Source organism: Mycteria americana, chromosome 2 (assembly GCF_035582795.1).
Source record: "Mycteria americana isolate JAX WOST 10 ecotype Jacksonville Zoo and Gardens chromosome 2, USCA_MyAme_1.0, whole genome shotgun sequence".
Classification (NCBI taxonomy): domain Eukaryota; kingdom Metazoa; phylum Chordata; class Aves; order Ciconiiformes; family Ciconiidae; genus Mycteria; species Mycteria americana.
This window is the reverse complement of record NC_134366.1, coordinates 71,921,182-71,947,248: the sequence shown is the minus strand read 5'-3', so window position 1 is coordinate 71,947,248 and position 26,067 is coordinate 71,921,182. Positions and strand designations below refer to the sequence as shown.

Genomic DNA, 26,067 nt, shown 5'->3' with positions numbered 1-26,067 from the left:
GGCACTAGTAAACCATTATCAGAATTAATGTGGATAGTTCTGATCACCTGTGTTTAAGAAAGAAGAATTCAAGGTGAATTGAGTAGGAAGAACCTTATTAGCATAACAAGAGAAAGGAGCAAGAGAAAATATCTTATGAGAAGAGATGATGTGAGTTTGTCTTGCTTAACATAGCAATTAAAAGCTGAGAGAAGATATGATTGCTCCATAAATACACAAGGAGAGAGTAAATGCTAGGAAGGAAAAACAATTAGTTCAGCCAAAGAACAATACTGAAACAAGAATGAATGGCTATAAACAAAAGATGCAAATAAAACTGTTAGGAATTAGAAGATTTCTAACCAACAAAGGTGTGAAACTCTGAAACAGTTGTCCAGCTGGCAAAAATTCAAACAATTTTCAATAGAGAGTTGGACAAATTTAGGGAGCTAGACATGGGTTATGCATTGTGGTTGTCTGTGACAGCGAGGATCTAAATTCAAGGACCCAGAAGGTCTGTTCCTGTGATGTGCCTAAGACATCTGGTAATTTTGCTCAGTATAGTAAATATTTACTTTCTGCAGGAAAAGGATCAGCATACATGAAGAAGGTAACAAAGCATATGCAGTTTCAGAAAGTAGACTGGAAATGAGGGCAAAGACCTGAGATGAGCTAGTGGGTGGTAGGGCTAGCAATGGTTTGCCATGTGTTGCATGTATTTAGTGCAATACAAACCAAAGTTAGGGAGAAATACGCTTTTTGAATGCCAGTCAGTTCCCACCTTGAACTTTATGTAAGCTGTAACTAATTTATAAGACACTGCGCATAAAATGACTATTAAATTGCCATTTATGGCAATGAGAAAAGCATCCCAGCACCCTTGAAAGGAGAGGGGTAATGCTGAGGGGATGCCGTACAGCACTGTGCAGTGCAGGGTCACGAATGCCATACTGACATTGAGGCAGACCAAAGTAGAGCAACCTGTACCCAGCACCCTGTAACCTGTCAGAGTCCAAGCTAGTTACAGAAGAGCTACTGATGGCCTTAATCTCCCCACAGCCCTGTGCCTAGGATTTTCTGTTGATCAGTTTTAGCCAGTTCAGCAGCTGGGATCTTTATTTGCTGCCTTTGGCTTGCTCCCACATGCCAGCCTGGGCACCTATTCCCATCTGCTAATTAGGAACAAGGATACAGGTGGAACTGGCCTTCTCAGATGGGCCATAAATTGCCCTGTTTGAATATCAAGCTTTTCTGCATCACCTACCTCATCTGAAAAGGAATCCTATCTTTAAAAGAATGGTGCTTGCAGTTCTTCAGACTAGGGTTTTTTTGTTTGTAACTTTCATACTGTCCTGGAATAGTATGAGACTTTGCAAATACTGATGTAAAAACATTTGGGTCAAAAATTTCCCTGAAGAAATTTAATGTTTTTCCATTCAATTTGATAACTTCGTACTGGCCCCTGGGATGAAGAGATTCCTCAGTGTCCTGTGCATTCTTTGACGTGTGGCTAATGCAACATGCTCTCCTAGGGGGTTGTTTTTCAAAAAAGTGACCTTCTGCCAGGAAAGCAAAATAACAACTCAATTAAAAGAAACAATGAAGGTCACACCAGTTTCTCTACCCAGCTAGAAATATAAAGCAGTGGAAAATGTAAGCTGCATTTACATTAACATATGGGAATATAAAGAGTATCATGTGGAAAACTCATTGATATGGTAGAATTCCATTTTAGGATGCCTCTGGAGAAAGAAGTGATGAAGTTATTAAAATTTGTAAGAAAATGTATTAATCAGTCATGTGTTAGAACGTTCAGTCTGGAGGAATGAATGCTGTCTGGGCAGAAGAAAACAGCAGTGGGAATCACGGACCCTGGTCTGTCACTGTTTCTTGTCTGATTTTGGAGAAGTTACTTATGTCTCAGCTAAGTAGCCTAGAAACAGCAAAGCACAAGAAGCAATGGAGGACTTTTCTCTTCAAGTGCAAATGTTGGGTATTAGAGTGCTGTCAGTATCCCTTGCCCACAGAGCAAGTAGACCCATCCTGAAGCCATACTGCTGCTCTCATCAGCAAGCTACTCTATGTAATCCCTTTCACAGCAGCCAAGTTCACTGATGACTCCTTGGGGAGACTTTTGGGGCAGCTAGCACTGCAGGGGTTATCAGCCAAGTGACATCTCTGAATGCAGGGCTTGTAAACATTTCTAGCTTTCTACAATAAATTAATAAGAAGGCTCCTTCCTCGCTTACATGTTCATGCCAGGATCAAACACAAGCTGACCTTTATCTCTCTAAGCCTCATCTTTTCTTCTGTTGCAAAACTGACTTGCTGTTTACTTACTTCAGAATAATAACAGTGACACACAATTCATTAGTGACTGTAAATTGCTTGGAGGTGCTGGTATGAGTGTAGCTACAGAAGTGCTCAGACTATCTTTTCCATTAGAATAATATGACAGTGTCATCAAGAGAGTTTTCTGGAAACAGTTTAATTCACCACTAGCTTTCTAGAGCAACAGTCCTGGGAATCTGATACAAAACAGTGATGGTAGATGCTTCTTCCCAAATTCTCAGGAATATGTCCCTTCCAGAATTTGCTTTCAGGAATACATCTCTTCCAAACCTTGGGATTTCTCTTGATCAGAAAATTCAAATTTGGACTATTTGACAAACACCTCACAAGTATGAAACGGTTGGATTTTCATAGTCGTAGCCCTCCGACGTCTTCAACCCATGCTTCATAAATGTACAAAACCATACTCTTGCTCCTTTGACCCTAGTCAGATATGTTGATATTCAGCCGGATTTTAGGTAGTCCCTGCCTGCTGCAGAGTTTCCAGTTAGGATTGTGGAGGCCTATTTCCCTGCACCTCGATGGCTCTAGCTGGGCTCCATTATGCAAAGCGACCATTTCCAGGGAGGAGTGACTGCAAGGAAGAACTGAATGGGGAGGGGAGCTGAGAGTCTTCAAGAATTCAAAATGAAATTCTTGGCATGTTTTGTTTGGCAACATTTAATCCTGAAATACTTAAAAAAAATAACATTAGGACCTGCAGGATCCATGTTGCTGTTGGCTGACGTATAGGCTGCTGTTTTCATCTCTGTTTCACGCGTGCTAGGTCTGCTCCTGACCTCTGAACCATGGGTACACAGGTAAAGGCAAAGGATGAATTAGGGTAATGGCCAGCTAAACTGGTTAGCAGTAGTAGGTGGGTCTTTTATGGCAGATATGTGTATCTGATGGGCCACACAGCTTATTTCAGTTCATAGGAGTACTGCATACTATAGCCAACGCCTTTCAGAACAAGTGCCAGCTCTACTGCATGTACATAGTATAGTTATATGGAGAGTGGACACTAAATTTCATAGGTGCTTTCAGGTACACAGTGGGGGAGCAGACGAGGGGCTCTGAGAAAGATGCCAAACAGCTCCTCGAAATTATATTCAAACTTTTTGGTGGATTGCTTTTATGAAAGGCACTGAAAAGGAACTGTCTGAGACAGACCTGGCAGGCTTTGTAGACAGCAGGTTACATACTTCTGGGTCCTAAAAGGTAGGTCAAGGTTAAAAAAGGGGGCTCGTATAAATGAAAAAATGGTGATCTCAATGGTGTTTTTATAGGAAGACCAGATTTTAGGTTAAACCCTCCCAAAACTGTATAGGAAAGCTCTAAAAGAGAAAACATCATTTTTTTCTCTCTCTAAAAACCATTTTTAATTTTAAAAACATCTGGAAGTTTTGACCAGAGACGTATGGTTTCTGGAAGCACTGCTCTGCAGAAAAATTTATACCTTATCCAACTACCTCCTTTCTAAGCAATCCTAGTCATTGCCAGCTGACCAGCCAGATATAAAAATAATGGGGTTCTGTAGATTTACTGATGTATGTAAAAACTGAGGCTTCAGGTAATTCCACATCTCTGCCAACTGTTCCATGAATGGTGACAAGTACGAGCCTGCCAGAGGAGCTGCTTGACAAATGGAATAACCAAAGACTTCAGCCACATTCATAGTAACATTTTATCACTGTTTTTTTCATGACAATCCTCCCTGTCAGCTGTTTGGAAAAGCTATTTTTTAAATCAGAGAAACATGTTCTTTCCCTCCCTCCTGTATTCCCCCTCTCCTCAGAGATGGCAGTCTTGGGCTTTGCTGAAGACACATGAAGTTACTCTTCAAGATACTGCAAGATTCCAACTTATAAATCTAGAGAGTTAGAAAATAATCTGTGCAGTTATTAGACCTTAAGAAGCTCCAAGACAGCACACCAATAAAATAATTTAATGAGTATTCCTAGTGACAACTCTTGTGCTCAGAATAAAACACGCAACCACAAACTCCTTTCCAAAGACCTGAAGCTAAGAATTTTTATAGACCGAACGATTTGTTTCTGTAATGCATTCACCAGGCAGCAAGCTGATTAAAATACTGGATATTGTAGACTTTCTCAGTTCCTAGTCTGTAGAGCTAAGCTTATGCTTCGCTAACCGTATATGACAGGTATACACAGGTATTTCACACATGAGGGAAGAATAAAAAAGACTTTGCAGTGTCTGCTGGCAGGACACTGATTTCAACATTTTCCTTTTGGAATTGTAAAAAGTAAAGAAATCAAGGAAAAATTTTGTAGGAAGTCATTCTTCTTCAGTGTGAATTGTACCTGTATGAGAAGGCAATGAACAGACAAAAGCAACACACCCACTGTTTGAAGCGTAGCAGCTTGTAGTAAATAGGTGATGACGGCCATTACGCAAAACCCTTTAATACAAAATAACTGTTCTACTAGAGAACTTGATGTGTTAGCTAGAAAGCAGTTTGCCAAAGGAAACCTTCTTCAGGGTTTAGGGGTAATTCTGTAACTACCTTACTGACTTAACTTTATGTTCCTGTTAAGAAACAAATTCACATATTAATTTTACGGGACTTCTGTAAAGGGGAAGCAAACTTTTAAGAAGCAGCAGGGTCTACTGTAAGTCATGTAAGGTAATTCTGAAATCCTGAAACTACTTTTCATTTGAATGAATTCCAACAAAACCTAAGTGCAGGCTAGAATGAAACAAACAAACATTAAAACTGTATAAAACCAACATTCTTTAAATAAATGTGTAATTCAGAAGAGAGAATGAGTTTCTCTTTGTTACTAAACCCACAGTATTCAACTCTTTTTAAGCTGGTAGAACATTCAAGTCACAGAAAGGCCTGTTTTCTGGGGCTCTGAAATTTTCAAGCAATAGTTTCCAGGAAAGAAAGGGTGGAGGGAATGCAATTATATCGAATGAACTGCTTTGTCCTTTTACGTAAATACAGTCAGCATAATTTTAATCAAGAGTCTTTTACTACTTTAAACAGCAATAGTACATTTGACCTCATAGACTGTTTTTGCAGATGATATTTCAATTTCTACCATCAAGAATTTGTAATCTAAGGTTTAGATTCAGGGACATGAGACAGAAGTTGAATTTATATATATATGCCAAATCACAGCAAAGTCAGTGGATCTCAAGCATAGGCTTAAAATTAAATTCCTGTTTAATGATATTCTGAGTACACCGCCACATGCTTTCTTGAACTGGTGCATCTATTCAGCGAGCCACTGCAGCATGATTATTATTTAAACTGTGTTGAGTTCAAAAGAATTATAGTTACTGCCAAGTCACCTTTATTCACTGTTATTGTCACCTTTTAGCTAAGTCAACAGCATGGCTGGTCTGATAACTACAGTGGCTGAGAACACCTTCCATACATTAGAAGAGCAGGAAGCTTTGGAGATGCCCACCTCAGCTGACTGTAAGTAGTACTTAAATGCAAAGTGAAATTAAAAATACCTGCCACTTTATTATTAAACGACTGTGCCCCTTGTTAATACAAATGAGACTATTCCCTGTGACTCAACAGGAGCTATTTTGATTTGCACCAGTTGCAGATTACAGCAAATTGGGATTAAGCAACATCAACTAAATTCCTTGTAGAAAGAGGGAAAGAAGCTGTCACCCACTTGGAACTTCGCACTTTACTCTTACCCGAAGGGGGAATTTAGTAACATTTTAAAGGGGCCTCCTGGCTGTTTCTAAATTTCCACATTCTAATTTGTGTGTTTAGACTTTGGGAAGTGTCGAAAATGACTTTTTGTTTTAAAGTTAGATGCACACATGTAAATCACATTGAATTTGCATAAAAACAGATTATTTGGGGTATGCAAACAATTTCTTCTCTTTCAACGTTACTGACTTTTGACGCTGACTTTTGTGCATCAATATTTAGAGCTGGGTCCTTGGGGTCCATGAGTAGCTCCCTCAGCAAAAGGAAGCACAAATGCTTTTCCCGGTGCTGGAGTGCAGGGAGGCAGCTTGCTGGACTCATATAACCCTGCTGCTGTAATGTGCCGCTCGAGGCTGTAATAACAGCCACACGTAACACAGCAGGCCTGTCACTGCTCCCATTTACGACAGGGTAAACTGGGTCAAGGGAGAACAAAGGAGACATAAAACATTTTTCCCCCCTAAATCAACTGCTTCAATTTCACTAAGCAGAATTCAGGTACAGCTGAGGATTTTGTCATCTTCCTTGGAAAGTTTGCCCCTGGGCCATTAAAAATAGTTTAAATAATAAAATTAACTTGCCTCTTGATATCATTATGCCCCCTTTTTCGGATCAGTGATTTTATTAACAGATAATACTGATAAAGATTTATTTCTATGAGATCCTTTAGGGCTTTTTAATATCATATGCAAGTTTTCAGCTCTTTGGCTCCTTACAGTGCTGTCTGGGTGGTGTCTTTTTTTTTTTTCTTTCCCCTATTTCCAAATAACAGTGAGATAAAATAGAAAAGCACACACAGCTACAGACACTTTAAAAAAATAAATCTGGCATGCAATTTTGAAAAATCTTTTCAGGTCAGTGTCATTTTTATAACTCATGTTACAAGTTCTATCCTTCTTTGTATTTCTCCCCTCAATAAACAATCCAAAGATACCTCAAGCACTCCTCCCACATAAGGCAACTTGAAAATATGTCAAGCAGCTTGATTTGGAATTTTTTCCAGAATTTAGTGAGCTTACACATTTTACTGAATGATACGCATTCCTTGAAACCTGCTATCTGACACGAACCCAATTCAGGTGCCAAGAAGAGTGATGGGAAGCACAGACTTACATTTCAGCTCCAGTTTGATGAAGTCGGTGTTCCCCAGATTCTCGAGAAACACCCCGTCCGAGGCCGACGTTTTGAAATAGAAGGAGATGTCTGCGCTGGTTTCCCCTTGGAAGGTGGAGAAGTGAAGGTAGGATGATGAAGTAACGAAAGAAGCTGCGTTCCAGTAATTTCCTGCATGAGATAGACAGGAAATACACACGTTTCAGTGCTCCCTTGAAGCTGTCAGAAAAGTTGAAGCTTTTCATGTCAGTATATGCTACGATGGTGTCTACACTGAAAAAAACCCCAAACACCTTGATTCTACTACCTCCTTTTTGTTTTTCTGGATACGGCGTGTCAGGTTTCAGAAGGCAGAGCAAGTTGATGGTACATTTATTTTCAAGTTCCTAATTTATCACATGCAGTCATACACCAATGTGTTGTTACTACATGTTTAGTATAGTAACACTGAATTCATGGGAGATCAGACAGATGGGCAAAACACTAATTTGGCAACTGCCTCACCTCAGGCACATGTTCTGCTTTCATACATCGTGTCACATGTAACTTATCTGTCTTCAAATTTACTCTGCACAACTACACCCATTTCTTCTGAAAAGGTAGCCATGTCAATTAGAAGTCTATTAATATATATCACAGGAAAAATCCAATAAATGAAGCTAAGCAATACAGACACAATTAACATATGCCCCTAATAGTCCCCTAATACATTTCCACTGGAGAAATATCATAATTAATAATATTCAAGGACTATAACATTACTTTAGCTAGCATGCCGGTCAACATTCTGTGCAAGGTAGCATTACATTGCAAAGAAAAAAGAATTAATAAGATATAGGTGATATGGGAAGCCAATGAGAGATTGAAACAGCTAATTCTACTTTCATCAGGATGCTTATGTATCCAAATTCCGAAATTTATTAAAATATCACTCATTAACTCACCACAGCTGAATCCTTAGTATTCCAGCTAATAAACACAATAAGAAACTACTTTCTATTCCAGTCAAAACTCCTGGAGATCGGTTTCCCATTATTTGATTACTGAACTAGGTGATAATGCTATTATTTCTCTGGTTAGCATGGGATGAATATGAATGAGCATGCTGAAGCTCCAGAAACTCAATACTGCTTACATATAACACCACTGGCCCACACCCAAGTCCAAAGTGTTATAATTTGTGTAATTTATTAATCTCTATTCAAATTTAAATTGCACATCTGAATTAACAGAAGAAGGCTTTAGGTTTAAATACATGCATACATGCCTTCCATATTTCTATCCCATCCCCTCCATTTAATTCTGCCTCTCTCAAGAATGCAGAATGAGAGGCTTTGGAAAAAGCAGCAGCTTCCCATTTACTTTAATGCATCCCAGGAGGAAAGTTGTAACTCAGATTTTGTGTGTATGTGTGTACATGCACGTGTGAGCAGTGAAAAGGGGATGAAATGGGCATTCATAACACAAGACATATAACTTTGTGAATTAACCACTTAGGCTAGGTCAGCTGGTTTTCAACATGTATTACTATTTACCCTGTTTAGACAAACTGATAATTTCTAGATTGAATAGTATTAATGATTTCTATAGAAATGTCAATAACCTTCATATCATAAACAAGCTTTACCAAGAAAAGTCTGCTAATTAATTGCAAGGTTTTTCTCTGAAAACACACCTAGTGATAAAGCAACACAGATGAAAAAGGTCTAGAATTTTATTTTCATTCATGGTCTCAGGCCTCTTTTCATTTCTCACTTTCCAGAGTGCTCCCTCAATATTAGAGTTGCTTATGGTCTAGGTGCATGAGTGCTTTGTCGATAATCCGTTAGTACAGAATCCAGATGGACTACTGTATACACTTTCCCACTTGCAGATGTACCTGGACATCTACATTTCCTTCTCCTGGGAGCTACAGATATGCTAGATGCTGGCAGACTCTCAATACAGGTTTTATTCCACTTGCTGAATAAACTCACATGAAATAAACAGGACTTAGACAAACAGTCAGGAATATATTAACGCAAACCTTGTTAAGGAGCTAATTTATCTGCCCTGAATAACCTTGTAGAAATGCTTCCATGCCTTGATAAATTAAATAAGTATTTTAGTTCCCTAGCTTTACATTCTCTGAATATTACCCCAGTTATAAGCCTAAAACAAAAAGAACACACGACAAGCAAAAGAGCTGTGAGAGCTACAGGGAACCTAGTACGAAATTCAAGTACTAATGGAGACAAATATCTCTTCAGCGAAAAAGGCTCCCCAGCCACCTCACTACCCCAAATGAGACCACGATGAGTATGCAGCTGTGTCACCCTGCAGCCAAATAGCGCGGCTGCGATGGGCTCTGCTGTCAGGCATCCTCCTCTGGCCGGGGATGCTGGTTACAGACCAGCCCTCCTGTCAGCATCAGCCAGCCAGTCACTGCATGCAAGTCCCACGTTCACACCATGCTTACATCTTCTGTGAGCCCCACACATCTCAAGAACTACGAGTTAGACGCCTATCTTAACTAATCACTTCCACTGATGCGTTGACGACGGCTTTGTTGAAAGGATCATATGTTTGTTTTATTTTGTCAAGTCCTGGTGCAATGTAGCCTCCCCTTAACTGTAGCCTCCACTGCAATACAGTATATTATTATCACTACCATTGCAATTATGTAAATAAGAGTAGGAGCTGCTATATGAAATAGCTATTTAGTTTGTAATACTTTATTTATATCTTTTTAATTATCTGGCAAACTTGAAAGCATTAAATGTAATTTAACATAGACTCAGTCTGCAATGCTGGGACACTCTGGGTTAAATCCTTAACCGTGACAGCGCATAACCAAAGTGCAGGGTTGCCTTTACAGGGAATTAATTTCCAGTTGTATGTGACCATTCCTTTGTATAGTCAGAGGGGAAGATTTCACTTTCTTAGTTTTTAAAGTAAAATATATATTTCAGAGTTTTTAGGACTGATATTGGTTGTGGGTTCATCCAACAGGGTCCAGCAATATGGCTAAGATTTCAAACCATCACCACAGTACACTTTTAAACAGGACTACCACTCCTGAGTACAACTCCAGGGCCAGACAGGTGAATGCGTTCATATTGAAAAGCGTGTCACCATTTTGTTAAAACAAAATCAGTCAATTTTTATTTAGTGCTACATCTAATCTGCTGAAGAGGCCCATCACTAAGGATTTTACATTTCATTCGAGATACTCTGATTTGACTCTGCAGAAAGCCTTGGCTGCAGATGCTACTGGCGAGAGGATAAATACAAACAGTGCAGATTGAATGGGAAAAATCGCAGCTTGAGAGAGACATTTTCAAAGACTATTCATAACAAATTCCTATAAAGATAAAATCATGTTTTCACACATCAGTATACATTAATCTCAAAACACTTTCAGGGGAAAAAGACATTTTATTAAGAGTACAATGGAAATGTTTTGCTAAACATACATAATGATTTTCATCATAAAATGGTATCTTTTGATAAGAAAGGGGCTGCCTAAGGAAACCTTGAATAAAAATCCACTTTACATACATTATTATTGTTGCTTGCTAGGAACCTTTGTCAGTCACTAAAATTTCTTTGGCACACTGTCACACTCCTTTCTTCAAATGGTTTGAACATATTGATCCTATTGGCATTTTTCTCCCACTTTAGGCTGAGCAAGCAGTGATGGAGGAAACTGGGACTGGGACTTAAACCACAGGGTAGATGTTATGGCAGCAGGGATACCAAACTAATAGGAGGTGGGAAGGGAGTTTATTTAGAAAGAACACTCTAAATGCTAAGTTTGTAATCCATCCTGTTAATAATTATTTGTCATGATTATTGCCTAGGAGTAACTGGACCTTACAAAACGGTATGCTTATGGGACATGACTGAGAAAGTCTTGCAAGAAATGTTCTGCTTTGTAAGAAAGTCACTCAAGCTAGGAGGGATAGCATTTTTCAGGGACGCAGTAGGCTTGGAAACATTAAGACGGGGAAGGCAGAAGGGCTTCTATTTTGGAAACGGGAAGAAAGAGGTGCTCGGAGACACGCCATCCCTTTTTTTGCCCTTTCTGCCTCTAGATAGCTAAAATACCATAAAAGCTAAGGAGGACTTTTATTGTAGATTATAGTCTGAAATATAACATTATAATTTTATTTTCTTCTTTGTAACCTCCTCTATAATTCTGTAATCAAGACCACAGCTCTGTTGTACAGCTCTGTTGTTTTAAGCTTGCTTAGTGTTTAAATTTGACTTAAACCAATTAAACAGGTATAGAGCATGCTGCTGTCATGGAAGCACAAATACCAATAAATCAAGACATCAGACAAGCCTTTTCAGTTGTTTGCAACCCAAGATAAATGTGGAGATCCCCAAAATATGGCTGTGTTTCTCACAAAGTTGCATGTTTCTTGGCGATGGCATTAAGCCTTAGGATACAGGGCACGCAAAGGCAGGCAAGGGAAAAGCTGACCACAGCCCCAGAAGAAACTCTGTCATGGATGTTTGTCTTGATCCAAGCAGGGGTCAGAGAAATAGTTGTGCCGGAGATGCTTCAATTGACCACGTAACACTTTGTGATTCTGTTTTCAATTTGTGTCAAGGTTGCTCACAGCTCTGGTTATCTGCTGTGGAAATGAAAATCCAACTCATTAAGCTCCTGCAAAACAGCCTTACCTCTTTCTCATTAGTTTTGCTAACTCTGAGTTACTGTGTTCTTTATAATTTGTATGGTACAAAGTGTCTCTTCTATTGCTCCATAAAGACTCAGTCTCAGGCAGAACACTGCACTGTAATTACAAAGGTATGATTTTTACAAGAAGCACAATAGTCTGTGGCCACAAGAAATCACCCTGACTACAAAGATTAATGAGAAGGAAACCTTAAACCTCAGATAAAAAGCTGAATAAAGACTTGAAGGTTTTTCCATGAAGTCCCACCTCAGGGAGGATGAAGATGGTTGCCATAATACTGACAAAGACAAATTCACCTCGTCCTGAGTTATGCAACATGGACCGATGTCTTTTTACACGTGGTAGCTCTGTAACCCAATAAAACAGAGTCACTGGGCTTACAGCAATCAGCCTTTCAGCTTCTCCCTTGCAGTAGTTTTGTCCAGAACTCCCTTGCTAGCTCCCATCAATATCTTCTTTCTTAGCATGATTGAAATTCATGCTTTAACACCATCAATTTCACTTTTACATTTAAACCCCATTGAAATGGATAATGGCAACAGCAGAACTGTAAAAAGACGTCAGTGCTTTTAGCCCTGCTAGGCAATAGCACTAGAGAACGAATGCTGCAATGTCAGGCAGCTCTTATGTATTACAATAGACCAGAAACCTCCAGGGCCCTCATCTGCAGCAAAACAGATTTTCTATCAGAACCATTATGTGAATAAAATGTAAGAATAGTCTCTTATTTCAGAGAAGATGGATGTGTGAATGGAAAACTGTTCTGTGCCACAAAGTAATGGATTGAGATTATCCATACAATTATGCTCAACAAATCAAGGTTTTTTTTTTTCTTTCTTCATTCTGGGAGAGAGGAATCTATGCATGCACACTCAGAGCAGCTTGGGTATCAGTACAGCAACAATCACAGCTTTGATTCAAGTCTTCAGATCTGCATCATGAGTGGAATTTGCCCTAAAGAAATCCAAATTTGCTGTTGGACTTTATCCGACTTCATTGTCAATGAAACAAGGGGGGGAGAAGGAGGAAAGATATTCCAATCAAAAAAGAATGTCACAAGTTATTCAAGAAACAAAAGAAAAGCCAAAGAAAATTGGCAGTGTTTCTCGCCCTGAGTGGAACCTTATTTTCAAAGGTTCTTGCAACCTCGAAGCAGGGCAAGCCCTCTTCTGTCAATGGTGCTAATCTGAGCGGGGCTGAGAGGATGGCTTCAGTCTGAGCAGGAGGTGCGTGTGTTGGGGGGAGAGGAGAGCAAGGATGGCAAGTTGTCAGCAGCCTAAGTCCTTTGCTGGGAGGACTACAATGCTGGTGGCTTCTCCCTCCTGAAGGATCTGCTTGGTGTCATTTTTGTTTGTGCTAACACACCTTTACACCTTCGTTCTTCACTGGACTGCAACTCTCTGACACACTTACTATATGTTTTACTATACTACATTTACTACACAACGTATATATAATTTACTATATATGGTAAGTTTTGCATATATTCTTTGATTTCTTTGATCCCCATGAAATCAATTTCACCCAGCTCCAGTCCTGAATTTATTTGACTGCTGGTGAGTTGGTTACAGCCCCGGGGTCCCCTGTATCAGTCAGAGCCCAGTCTTGTGTCATCCCATGCTTGTACTCCTCTGCCCTGCATCCCATGTTCCCACTTTTCAAGGCTGCTGCTGTCATACCAGATGTGTATTCCTCTGCATTGTATCATTATGTTAGTCATCAATATCTGATTCTGCACAAAGTATCTACTTTTTACTCGTATCTGTATAAAAATGTGGTTATACCGTAAGAAGATGAGCAAAAGTAAAACAAACTAGGCATAGCCACCCTGCCATTAGAAAAAAAAAAAGGTGTTTCAGCTGAACCAAGTAAAAAAATCTTGAGGCAGGAGCTGAAAGAGTGCAAGCCTGGCAAGCCTGTGGCCTGGCATCCTCGGTACAATATCCATAGACTCTAAGTAGAGATGGCAATATTGTATTTCTTGGGCTATGGGTTTACAATCCATCAACATCAAGGCAGAATGCCATTTGAAAAGAAGCATGCAAATTACTACTTAATTTAAAATTAAGATGGTAGTGTCCTGATTTACTTAATCCAAACATGAATCAAGAAAAATAAACTAAATGGAATTGCTACACAAGATGTTGGCTTAATAGCAGAAAAGTCCTTTGACAACACAAAAGAAGAATAATCCCCAAGTCAACAGATGAAGAGTGTATTAACACTGCGTAACAGCAAACTGAATTACACCCTTTCAGGCTAAATAAAAATACAGGTTAGATTTCAATTTTCAAGATAAAACTAGCTCTGTATCTTTCAACAAAGTAACAAATGGCTGAAAGTCCAGAACAAAACCTGCTGAGAATATCAACACATCTAAAGATGAGTTCAGTTAGCAAAACAGAAAAGTTAGCTCTGCTGTGGTGACTGTCACATTAAAGACAATTCAAATTTTAAAGGATAAATGCTAGGTTTTAGAAATTATTATTTTTTTTAAATTACCTCAACTCCAGAAGGCTGCAGCATTGTAATGGAATGCATTTTGGCTAATCTAACTAAAACTGGTTCCTTCTAAAGAATGGGAGTGTTAAAAACTCTGAGAGATGGAGGGAATCTGGCAGAACTGGGCTGAGAGTCCGCCTTTGTTAGGATTTGCAGGAGGCTTGCAGGGGTCTAGAGTTTCAAGGCCAGGAAGAGATCAGTATGTCCAGATGCAGACAAACAAGAAAGTACATTTGAACTGAAAAACTGCGCTTACGATTTTTAACCACTTCAATTTCTATACTATACCTCAAACCCAAAGTAATTCCTTGAGGCTTCTCTTCTGGAAGTTCACTGCATGCATCTTTTCTGAAACTGAGATCCTGAAAAAAGTTAACTGTCTCTGTGCATTCGGGTGGTGATCTTACACTGATGCCTTTGTCTCCTCCAGTTGTGGGAAGGTTGGCTGGTCTCCACTCATAGTCCTTTGCCACCTCTTCTTTTACTGCAAATGCCAAAAGTCCTGCATACCTGCCACTGCTGTGACAATGGTTGATCTCATCACAGAATTTGCCACCTTTTCACACAGGCCCAAGGTCTAAAGCCCCGAACTCCTTTATGCAGAACAAGATACTGAGTAGAAGGTAACTGTCTTTCAGGAATTACAAATGCAGGCTAGGCCTAAATTGCTTATTTAGAAATGAAAGAATCTCTGCCCTATTATCTGGGATCAACTTGAGTACTATGGTCAGTAATGAAGGACATAAAACAGCTTACATTAAGATTGCAGTAAGATGGATAGCAGTTTATCTCCTTGCCGTTATAAATTATCTGTTTTCATGAAGATTCTCAAGTGACATAACACTTACAAGACATAGATCAATGGATATAAACAGATGCTAAAGTTTGCTTTACTCTGCCAGTCACTATACTTGCTGAGTGAGAGAAAAGTGCAATCACATTTATCAGTGAAATGTTGGAGTCAATGAAATGGATTCAGTGATGCAGAAAAGTTTCCAGCACCTGCTGTGTTACTTGCAATCATCTTTGGAGGATCATTTTTCAAAAGTCTTGCCTCCTGGTCACAATGCCTAATCACAATGCATAGCCTGTCACTGCTGGCATCATTACTTTCATCTGTCTAAAGAATGAAAGGTCCTGATCTGGCATGGTTTACAACCTGGAGCTGTGTAATGTGCTGATGGAGCTTTAATGATGCATGTAAACCGGTGTCCTTTCAAGGGAATTTTTTTAAACAATAACTGACCTGCAAACATCAGCTTGATCACCCCTGTGCCACAGTCAACACAATGTGTAGGAACCCTGCCATGATGCCAGAATGGTAAACATTAAATACAGGAACCTGCTGTTGTCCACAAACCATATTACTAACTATGAGGATCTGATTCTCTACTGCCTTGTAGATATGGGTGGGTGTTTATAGCTGTGCAAAGCAATTGTAATAGCTTACCATTCCCATCTGGTAATGCTGCATAACCACCATATGCTCAGCACGTCACTGTGCAAGACATAAGGCACAGACACAAGGACAATACTATAAGAAAACAATGACCTTTCTTAACAGCTCAGTTCCTCTGTGGTACTAAATTTATTGCCTGTGCTGTGGAGGTGAACTGCAGGAAGGGGTAGTTCTCAGACCCCCTCCTTTCTGCTCTCCAGATCCTTGGCTAGGTATGTGGACAATCAGATGCAGTTCTAGAGTTCAGTAGAGACATAGAACCATTGCACTGGCTCAACACCATGTGGACAACATGATGCAATAACCGTTTCTACTTCTGCCATTCCAATTGGCTATCCTGGCATGACTTTTTATAAGAAGGATGTGCTGAGTAATCTCTAAGCAGCTCTCCCCCTCCACATTTTCTCATTTCTGGAGTAAAGTTTCTCTGCTTAGGGTGACATTTCTGTTCCTGTGTGTGGCTTCAAAGTCACTGGTGTTTGGCTATGGATATGGCTTCAGTGTCCTGGCTCTCTGACCATCTGATTTGTGTTCTCCTTGAGCAGCTCCACTTTCACAATGGAAAATGTTCTTCAGAATTAAAATGTAAGATGCAATTTAGTCTTGATGTAGCACATTAACTATTCTTCATGTCATTGATTCCAGAATTACCTGTTATTCACAGACATCATCAAATTATTTTGCTTGATCTTCTATTACTGGATGGATTTCAGAGCCTTCTGAACTAAAACTGAGAATATTTAACTCACAAGATATGACTAGGTCCTTTGATGAATCATAGTCCTCTGAGCTTTGATGAAACCTACAGCTAAAACCATTTGCTTGAAGTATTAATTTAATTCAGCAGGTGCATTAATACAAAGTTATGCTGTTCTACTGCTTATCCATAGAAATATACTTTCAATGACTCCTTTGTTCATGTCCCAATCCCAATTCCACAGAAATTAAGAAATACTTAGGATTTACATCAAACCTACAGTTAAGAAGTAAAAGTATAATCTTGATTCTCATGGTGCCACTCCAGTTTTATGTCACTGTAACATTATTTGAGGTCCAACTTCCCATAATATATTTTCTAGGCATGTGGCTTTTACCGATGCTATTTGTGCTATCTAGGAGACCAATTAAGAGCATTCGTGGAGAATTTGAATTCTAGAGATGGACATCCTGTGCTGAATCCAAACAGCCAAGGGCTTAAAAATACTTCTGTGGCCTCCCAGTCCTAGACTGCTCTAGGAACTGAGAAGAACCAGTGGACTCTACGTTATGGTACCATTCCACCCCATAAACTGAAGCTTTGGCTAGAACATCTGCTGTATTATGTGCTCTGGCCCTGGACATACTCCTTGATATGCCTATGCTGACCTAGCCTTTTCCCCTTCAGTCACTAATATCAGACTTTGCAAGAAGGTCTTTGAAAAGTAATTTTACGATTAATTTCTATATCATCTATGGCAGAAAAACTTCTCACTTGGCTGCATTTGAGCCTTTCTTCCGTTCGCTGCCTGTTCCTTACCTTTAAAATAACTCATTAAGACTATCACTGTGCCCAAAGATCTTACTGTGATCTTAGTAGATCTTACACTATCATCTCAGCAATGTTCTAAATCCAAGAATGCAAAGATAGAGTACTCACAAAATTTCAGTTTAAAAAGAAAAGTTTCCTGTATTAAGTGGTCCCCTAGAGCCTTGTGCCTGGCTATACTCCCTTTATCCACCTTTTTTAGTCTTAACATTACCATTAGTGCTATTGTTAATATTGTTGTCAGAGAGTAAAGTTACATGGGCAAAGTTACTCAGGTGAGCTCACTGTAGAATTGCAGCTGTCACTCTTTGAGCAGTCATTGGCTAGTCACTCTTCAAATATGCAAGCAAATATATGTAGTGTAATAGCAAATCTAAACCAGAACCCTAACTAAAATTTTTTAGACTAAATAAGTCATCATATATAGAGAGAAGAAGGGATCTATTGCGCTCCTGTTGCAGCTAGTCATAAAATTCTTATGGACTTGAGTGGTAGCAGCATTGAGACTGAGAACCTTAAATGTATATATATGTTAAAAATGCCCTTATGAATTCAATGAGGATTAAACCAACCAGAGTTTACAGATATATAAGAAAGACATATACATAGCACACCCCCAATAGAAAATTATTAACTTTAGCATTCAAAAAAAATCCAGTACCAATAACCGGTATTAAAGGTTTGACTTCTCTAGAGACCCCTTCCAACCTCAGCTATTCTGTGAGAGTAGGAACAATGACCAGGGGGAAAAAAAAAAATCTGGTTCTGGCTTGAATAAAAATGGCAAGGAAATAAATCTCCTTCAAAAATTGAAATCAGGTTAGTATTTCAGAGGTGAAATGGTTTGTGAAAGCAAAACACTCCTCTACATTTACAGGAGATCTGATTCTGACCTCTTTCACATCATTCTGGTGTAGCTCTACTGTTCATGGCATTACACTCAATTTATACAAATCTGATAGCATTTACTCAACACTTACTTCCCAAATCTTTTCCATCTCAGCCAAAATAATATGAAATGAAAGAGAAAATGAAGTGTGAAAAAGATATCTCAAACAGAAACAAAGATCTTTCTTTCTCTGCCTTCCGTTTCTTTCCTTCCTTCCCTTCCTTCCTTCCCATTCCTTCCTTCCTTCCTTCCTTCCTTCCTTCCTTCCTTCCTTCCTTCCTTCCTTCCACTCTCCTGCCCTCCTACCTGCCCTCCTTCCTTTTCTAGGTTTTCTGATGCTAAATGTCTCTCTACTAAACAGTCATCCAGAAATTTAGATTTGTAAAGGAATATTTCAGCTGGCATATAACAACAAAAGATTGCAGAGAAAAACTGCTTTAAGACGTTTTACAAAGCATGGCACAAAGTGGGAAAAGCATGCACATCTAAAACTAGATTTCCAGAACACAAAAGGAATCCCTTGCAATAAAGATTTTTATCTGAAATGGAAGGATGACTTGGGGTAAAGGCACTGTGCCATAATTCAGTCATTCTAAATTCAATTTCTTGGCTCTAACGTTCTTATCATACACGACCCTGGCCAAGTTGTTTATGGCTTATGGCTCCAGAGTCCAAGATCTCTGAGGTGAAGAAAATACCTCTTCTCTCTTTTCTTTTATAAGGTCTTTTTGAATCTTGATCTTGTAGGACTGTCAACATATGCAGCGAACTGCAGTTACAATCTTAGGCTGCAAGACGCAGCTTTTTTTCTTGAAGCAGAGTACTGAACTTGGCTGGAATTTGAACACACTACCATGATACAAGTGCTGACAACAATTTTCCATGAATTTACTTCTTACCTTTCACATCATCCAAATGCATTGCTGTTGCGTGAAGTCATTAAATGAGTGTCAAAACATATTGAAAATAGAGAATACAATTCTTAACATTGTTCTGCCTGCTCAAATAGCAACATACCAATGCGGCAACATCATTTACAGATAAAAATATATGCATGTGTAAATAAAAGATCTATCAACACTTAAAAAGCAAAGATGACAAATATTCTGCTATGTGTTAAGAAGTAAACGTTTCTTCACAGTGTTTCGTAACCCTGCATGAGTGTAATTACCTCGTGATGACCAAGATACCCATCACGTCACATTACTTGTTATGACATTTCTTTCCAATATAAATATAAATAAATGTAATAAATTACTTTGATCATTGAAGACTGCTGGTGAATTTTACTTAGGCTCTGCTTGAGCCTCCAAGGCCACTCTCTCACTTGTGATGTCATGCAGTCCAAAGCAGAAGGCTCCTTGGGACTCCATTTATTGGAGAAATAAATAAATACCTGCCCTAGCAGATCTAAACTTTTTGAAACAGAACATCACAGTCATGCTTACTGTCACGGCTACTAGATCAGGCATTTGGTGTTGAGAAAGAGTTCAGGCTATACTAAAAAATAGGAGCTTTGGTCTGCGTTTGGTCTAAATAAGAAACTACTCACAAGCTGTGAAGAGGCTGGGCTGCTTGACACCAGAGGTGTACTTTGCTTTGATCTACAAAGTCTTTCTTCTTCTGCCAGAGGGAAGAGCTGTACTCTGACACTGGGTTTTACAATTTTCTTCATCGGGAAAAGATAGTCTTTGTGAATGGCAATCTTAAGTCGCATAAGGGCACACATGGACCAAAATCTGCTTGTATTGGATCAACTGAGACTTCAAATATACAGTTAAATGGCAGACTTGGAGGAAAAACCTGGCTGCACAGAAACCACCTAATTTCATAGGAATTTGTTGTTGCATGACAACCTCTCTTCTTGAAGGAAATCCCCTGAAGGACAGAAACAAATGCAGTGTTTCTCTAAGGAAACACTGACATGAGTCAAGAAATGCCTTGGAACAAAACCAGACCTAACTCTGGAGATGGAAGCACTCGAGCTGTATGGGTGCACCCAGGCCACTGGAGCATGTACACCTATCCAGGCACTGAGATGGAGGGCTAGTGAGCTGAGAGCAGAAGCTGGCCAGCACAGCACATACCCAGCACTAAGACAGACTCCCTGCATTGCGCTGCATTCTTGCCATTTAGCTGTACCAGCCTGGCTGGAGTTCGTTAGTGTATATAGTGCTGCACCGCGCCTTGTAAACTTAACATATGCCTGTACTAATTGCCTCAACTGCAGTCTGACCCTCTAAGTGGGGCTGGTCTGGCTCAGATTCAGCCTTCATGCTAGTCACTGCAATGAGAACTAATCTTGGTCCTCCCTTCTCAGACTATAAATAGGCAGCCTGTAACCAGCATTGCATGTTTCCTGTGTAGTCATTGCTAACAGACAGAACAGCTGGTAAACTAGACTCCTGATGGCAAATCTTGGCGGTATCAAGCCTGTGCATGTGATGGTGGGTCACCTTCTCAGCCATCTTATACTGCTTGCTTAAGAATACTCCCAACAGAGCATTTGGCTTCAACCATCACTAGCTCTGATTTGGGGATATTTCACCTGGTCTGCTGTTGTACTGTGTTTATAGCCATTTGTTTCTGAATTTGCTATGTATTCTTTGGCAGCTCAAAATACAAATAAATACAGGTTAAAATAGAAAATTTGATGGGGAGGAACCAAATGGAACTCTGTTTTTGCAATGAAGGAAAAACTGGCACTGGTGTTGTATTATATTGTCTCAGTGTAAGTGAACAGTTTTAATATGTATTATTATGTATGCATGTCAATACTTGTCAGCAATCCAGGGTCTCCTTGTTTTTCTCTAGATATAATACTTACTCTCATATCTCTTCAGTGACAGGACTCTCAAAGGCAAATAATGTAGTATCACATAAAGATAGACATTCTCCCCCCACATCCCCTCTTCTTCTTCTCCCTCCTTCCTTCCTTCTCCTTCCCTGAAAAAAACCACCCTGCACAAACAAACCAGGAAGAATAAAGAGTACCAATTAATGCTAGATTCAGATTTGATTTTTCTGGGAATGTGAATGAAAGGTTTAGCCAGCAAAGGGTTAGCAAAAAAAACATCTCAGAGCTTGGTCTCTGCTGAGCTCACCTTGTCATTTCTGATTTCATTACTGAGTTTCTAGCAGAATGGTTGAACCTGCAAAATGTCCTTTCTCTCCCATTTGCTGAGCACAGTAAGCCAGCTGCTGTGAGTGCTGAGGCAAGGGGGGCTGGGGAATAGGGTGGCAGCAAAGAGGATTACTCCAGCTGCATCTAAAAATGTATGAATTCTGCAGAGAGGGAGCAACAGGTCCTGCTTCAGAATAGGGCTGATTGGCTTTTCTAAAAAAAAAGGTCATGACTCAGTAAAAAGCTCAAACACTCATAGGAAGGAAAGAAACATGCTTATAGTCTTCATATGAGTAGCCTAAGAACAATTCTGTCCATAAATATTTATTGAGAAAAGTACACAAATAGCAGAGACTGAAAGCTTATTTTGCAGATTAAACTTTTCCTGCCATTTTTTTTCCCCTCCATATGATGAGTAATTATGCAATTTCTTTGGTTTTCACTTATTATGATAGTACTAGTTATATTTTTACTGAGCAAAATCAGTCTTCTTTGACAAGTGCATATTTGCACTATTTCCTTTAAGAGACACCACGAGGCAAAGGCAAGTTCTTCAGTGTCAGTGGCAGTTGATGCTGTTTGCCCCATCAGAGGGCAGAGGAACTTAGAAGCATCACACCAGGGTTTAGCACTGTATACATTTCCACTGACTATGCAACTGTATTAGCAGCCTCTCCCTTCAGGGAAAGAAAAGCTGCAGGTTACCAAATCAGTGGTTTATCTATTCTATTCTATTCTATTCTATTCTATTCTATTCTATTCTATTCTATTCTATTCTATTCTATTCTATTCTATTCTATTCTATTCTAACTCTAATTCTAATTCTAATTCTAATTCTAATTCTAATTCTAATTCTAATTCTAATTCTAATTCTACTGTATTCTATTCTATTCTATTCTATTCTTGCTCTTGTTCTATTCCAGGTGACATCTAAATCAATTCTTCAAATAACTGAAAGAGCAAGCATCCCCTAGGTCAACAGATAAATTTATGGTTAAAAGATGATTATTTGCAAAGTCATTTGGTTTTTGCCCTGCCAAAACCAAGATGGTAAGCCAAAGTCTAGCCTTAGTCTTTGTAAGCTTCTAGCTTTGCATTTTCCTCTTGTTACCAGTTTCTTTAGATTTGAAAATGATTATCAGTGGGAATTTTTTGTGTCCCGCCCTCCCCATCCACGTATCTATAAATTTTGGCTTGAAAAAGTATGAAACATGTTTTTTAATCAGCTGATTATTTATCTGCAGACTAGTGCAATCTGGTAACCAAACTCATCTTACTCCTGTGTCATCACCTAAATAGAATGCTTTTCAAAAATAAACAATAATAGGTGAATTGTGTGCCAAATTTTACTTTAAGACAAGCTGGATTCCTTTCTTTAATGAGATGAACCAGTATTTCATTGCATAAATAAGATTACTCTTTAAAATGGATAGGATGTATTCTGCTACTAATTATAGATGCAAATCAGGAAACAGTATATTGACCTTAATAGCTTTTAGTCCTTCTAGAACTTGAATATGCCACTGCTATAAAATCTCTTCAGCTTATCCAACCTATTTAATGTTATAAGGAATTTTATCTGACACTACCACAATTGAAGAAAGAGATGATTGGAATTGTAAGTCTGGGAAAAAAAAAAATCTGTACGCACACGAAGCTTTGAAGAGTTTTTTTAAAGCTCTGTGCAGATTGCCTGCTTAAGCTTTATAACAACATGGCACGCATGGTATTTCCTCCTGGACACAAAGCCTAATGCCTAGTTTTCTGTTTGCCTTAACTCCTGTGAGTATTCCTGCTGAGTAGCTTTAGCAGACCAGCCTCTCAAAGTAAAAGATTAAACCTTTTCTCCTGTTCCCATGAGTTTTAATCTTGAGGGAAACAGAAATCAAAATGATTGAAAAGGCAACATGAAGAGTCACATCTAGCCATGGAGAGTAATAACCAAGTATAGAGAGCTTTAGATATTGACACGATCTGACGTTAGACGTTACTTCTGTTCGAAGGTAGCTTAATCACAGGTTTCTGCACAAAAAGGATCCAGACTTCGAACAACTGTGCTGGGCTTGCTGCTGGCAAACATCATAACTGAGTGCTGCTGTCAGCCCTTCAGAAAGGAAAAGCAGAAAAAAGGCAAAAAGGAAAAGTTCTTGTCCTTCTAATAAGCTTGGCATGTGAACACACTTGTCAGAGATATCCACTCCAAATCCTAAATTTTATCTTAACGAACAGAAGCACTCTGGCCTTGGTTCTGCATGGCGCTTAAACATAGGCCTGTCTGAAGGTAAACACTACTAATCAAATATGTCAGTATTTTGATAGGTTGTGCCTTCTGCAAAAAGGCTGAGGAAGAGAAACTGGTACCTGTCTTAATGGCCACTATCCATTTGAGCCTCAAGTACTGCCTGTCAGCTACCAAGCAGAGGGCCAAAAAAAGTGAATTGCTCAGGAGTAGTTAGCCCAGAGTGGTAAAAACAAATGGCCAAACAAAAAACCCAGGCAGAAAACCTTAGCTTTTGCAGGGAGAATACTTCACATCAACAAAAGCTAGTTCTGAAGCAAAGCTGATGCCCCTCAGTCTTGTGCTTTTTGTTTCTTCCCTTCTTGTTCCACAGTGTATCTCGTTATGAAGCTTTCGCTCATCCAAGCTTCGCCATCACATGCACCAACTCCTTGTCTTGCCTATTCATCTACCACTGCATCAGCTCCCTCAGTATGGACATCCCAGGGAATGTGCCAACAGCATTTCATCAGAAATTCGTATCAGAAATAGTGTTTGTATCAGGAATAGTGTGGCCAGCAGGACTAGGGAAGTGATCGTGCCCCTGTACTCGGCACTGGTGAGGCCGCACCTCGAATACTGTGTTCAGTTTTGGGCCCCTCACTACAAGAGGGACATTGAGGTGCTGGAGCGTGTGCAGAGAAGGGCAACGAAGCTGGTGAAGGGTCTGGAGCAGAAGTCTTGTGAGGAGCGGCTGAGGGAACTGGGACTGTTTAGCCTGGAGAAAAGGAGGCTGAGGGGAGACCTTATTGCTCTCTACAACTACCTGAAAGGAGGTTGTAGAGAGGTGGGGGTTGGTCTCTTTTCCAGAGATAACAAAAGGTTTAGATGGGATATTAAGAAAATTTCTTCACCAAAAAGGTTGTCAAGCATTAGAATAGGCTTCCCAGGGAAGTGGTTGAGTCACCATCCCTGGAGGTATTTAAAAGATGTATAGACGTGGTGCTTGGGACTTAGTGGTGGACTTGGTAGTGTTAGGTTAATGGTTGGACTCGATCCTAAGGGTCTTTTCCAACCTAAATTAATGTATGATTCTATGATTCATATATAACCACTGAAGTGAAAACTGGAAATCGTGTCTCTTCTTTCTGTTCAGGAGCAATGATTGCTGTGTCCCCTTGGACAATCCTTTTTCTACAGCCTCAACAATAATAATCTCCTGCTTCAAAAGCTGTCAGATGACACAAACACTAGAAACACTAGTTTGTCTTGGAGTCTAAAATTAAATCTCAGGCACCAGCTGAAAATTAGAAAGTTGCTATGTGGCTAAGGAAAAGTCAACTTGTGGCTTTACTGGTTGCTCAGACAGGTTCCTAAAAGTTGGCTGTCTGTCCCTCTCTTCCCAGCAATTTCTGGACACTACTGATTTCTCCAACTTGTCAGAGGCTACAAAAATAGTAGTTAGATGACGAACAGCAAAGTGTTGGAAACCAATGCTTTGCAGCAGCATTTATCTGGTATTTGTGTTGTCTACAGTGTTTTTGCTACAGGTCCGCAATTTTCTCCTTGTATCTGACCAACCCAGGCTGCAGATGCAACTTTAGATAAAAGCACTTTTCTCTGCATCACCTACATTGCTGAGTCTGTGCCTGTTTCTCTGACCTCCATCACACAAAAAGTTTGAACATTGATCCACAGAGCAGGTGAGTGGACCATGTCTTCTATGCACCATTGCTAATTTGTTTCCTTGTTTGTTTGGGGTTTTTTTTACAGCCTTGTTACTATTTCTCATGTCGCTGCTGGATTGCTGCACATCTGGAGAGGTGTCGTCTTATCTTCTTGGCCCATACAACTGCAACCGCATTACTTCTCTGACCAGTCTGAGCCCACTCTCTGGCTCTGTCAGCAGTAGCTCATGCAGAGCTAAGACTGGGGTGTTTGGCAGGGGGAGGTTAGTGCAGATTACTCACGTATTAGGCTGAGCAGAGCCTAACACAGCCCTAACGACGTTCTGTCTAAGATGGGGGAAGAAGTTCTTTCTGTCGGCAGGCTGATAGTGAGCTCTCTGCGTGTTACAGCAGTGAAAGGAAAGCGGTGCGAGAGGAGACACGGCGAGGGCATTAGGTCATCTGCACTACACTTGAAGAAATTAAGAAAAGTTAATTTAGGCATTTACCCTGTGCTCCGCTACATTCGGTGTCACGGCCATAAGACCTCGAAAGTCTGCTCAGAGTTTCCAAGAGCGTTTCCTCATCAAGCGTCTCCTTTCTGTGCCACATCCATGGCAATTTCATCGTGAAGGGGCTAAACATGCACAAACGCCACTACAGTGACCGCAGCGATGTGGAAGACAAGCTACAATTTCATCCTAATTTGGTTTCATGAAAGACTCGAAGAGATACAGCTTGGCACTTCTGAGGCCAAATTTGGTACGTGCAGCCACAGCTCTGTAGCTAGTTCTCTGTAAGTGTTTGCAATAAATAATCCAATTTTAATTAACATGGGATATAATAACTCTTATTAAATCTAAATT

General features: G+C 39.7%; 1 protein-coding gene across 1 annotated transcript in view; it reads right to left on the bottom strand.

The window, feature by feature from the left end:
* The window catches only part of CNTNAP2 (contactin associated protein 2), a 1,202,777-nt gene that overhangs the window by 116,048 nt on the left and 1,060,662 nt on the right, over positions 1 to 26,067 (bottom strand). The window contains exon 16 of the mRNA XM_075493725.1: positions 7,130 to 7,300. Coding sequence (XP_075349840.1) covers positions 7,130 to 7,300 — 171 coding nt within the window. The remainder of the gene's footprint in view (positions 1 to 7,129; positions 7,301 to 26,067) is intronic.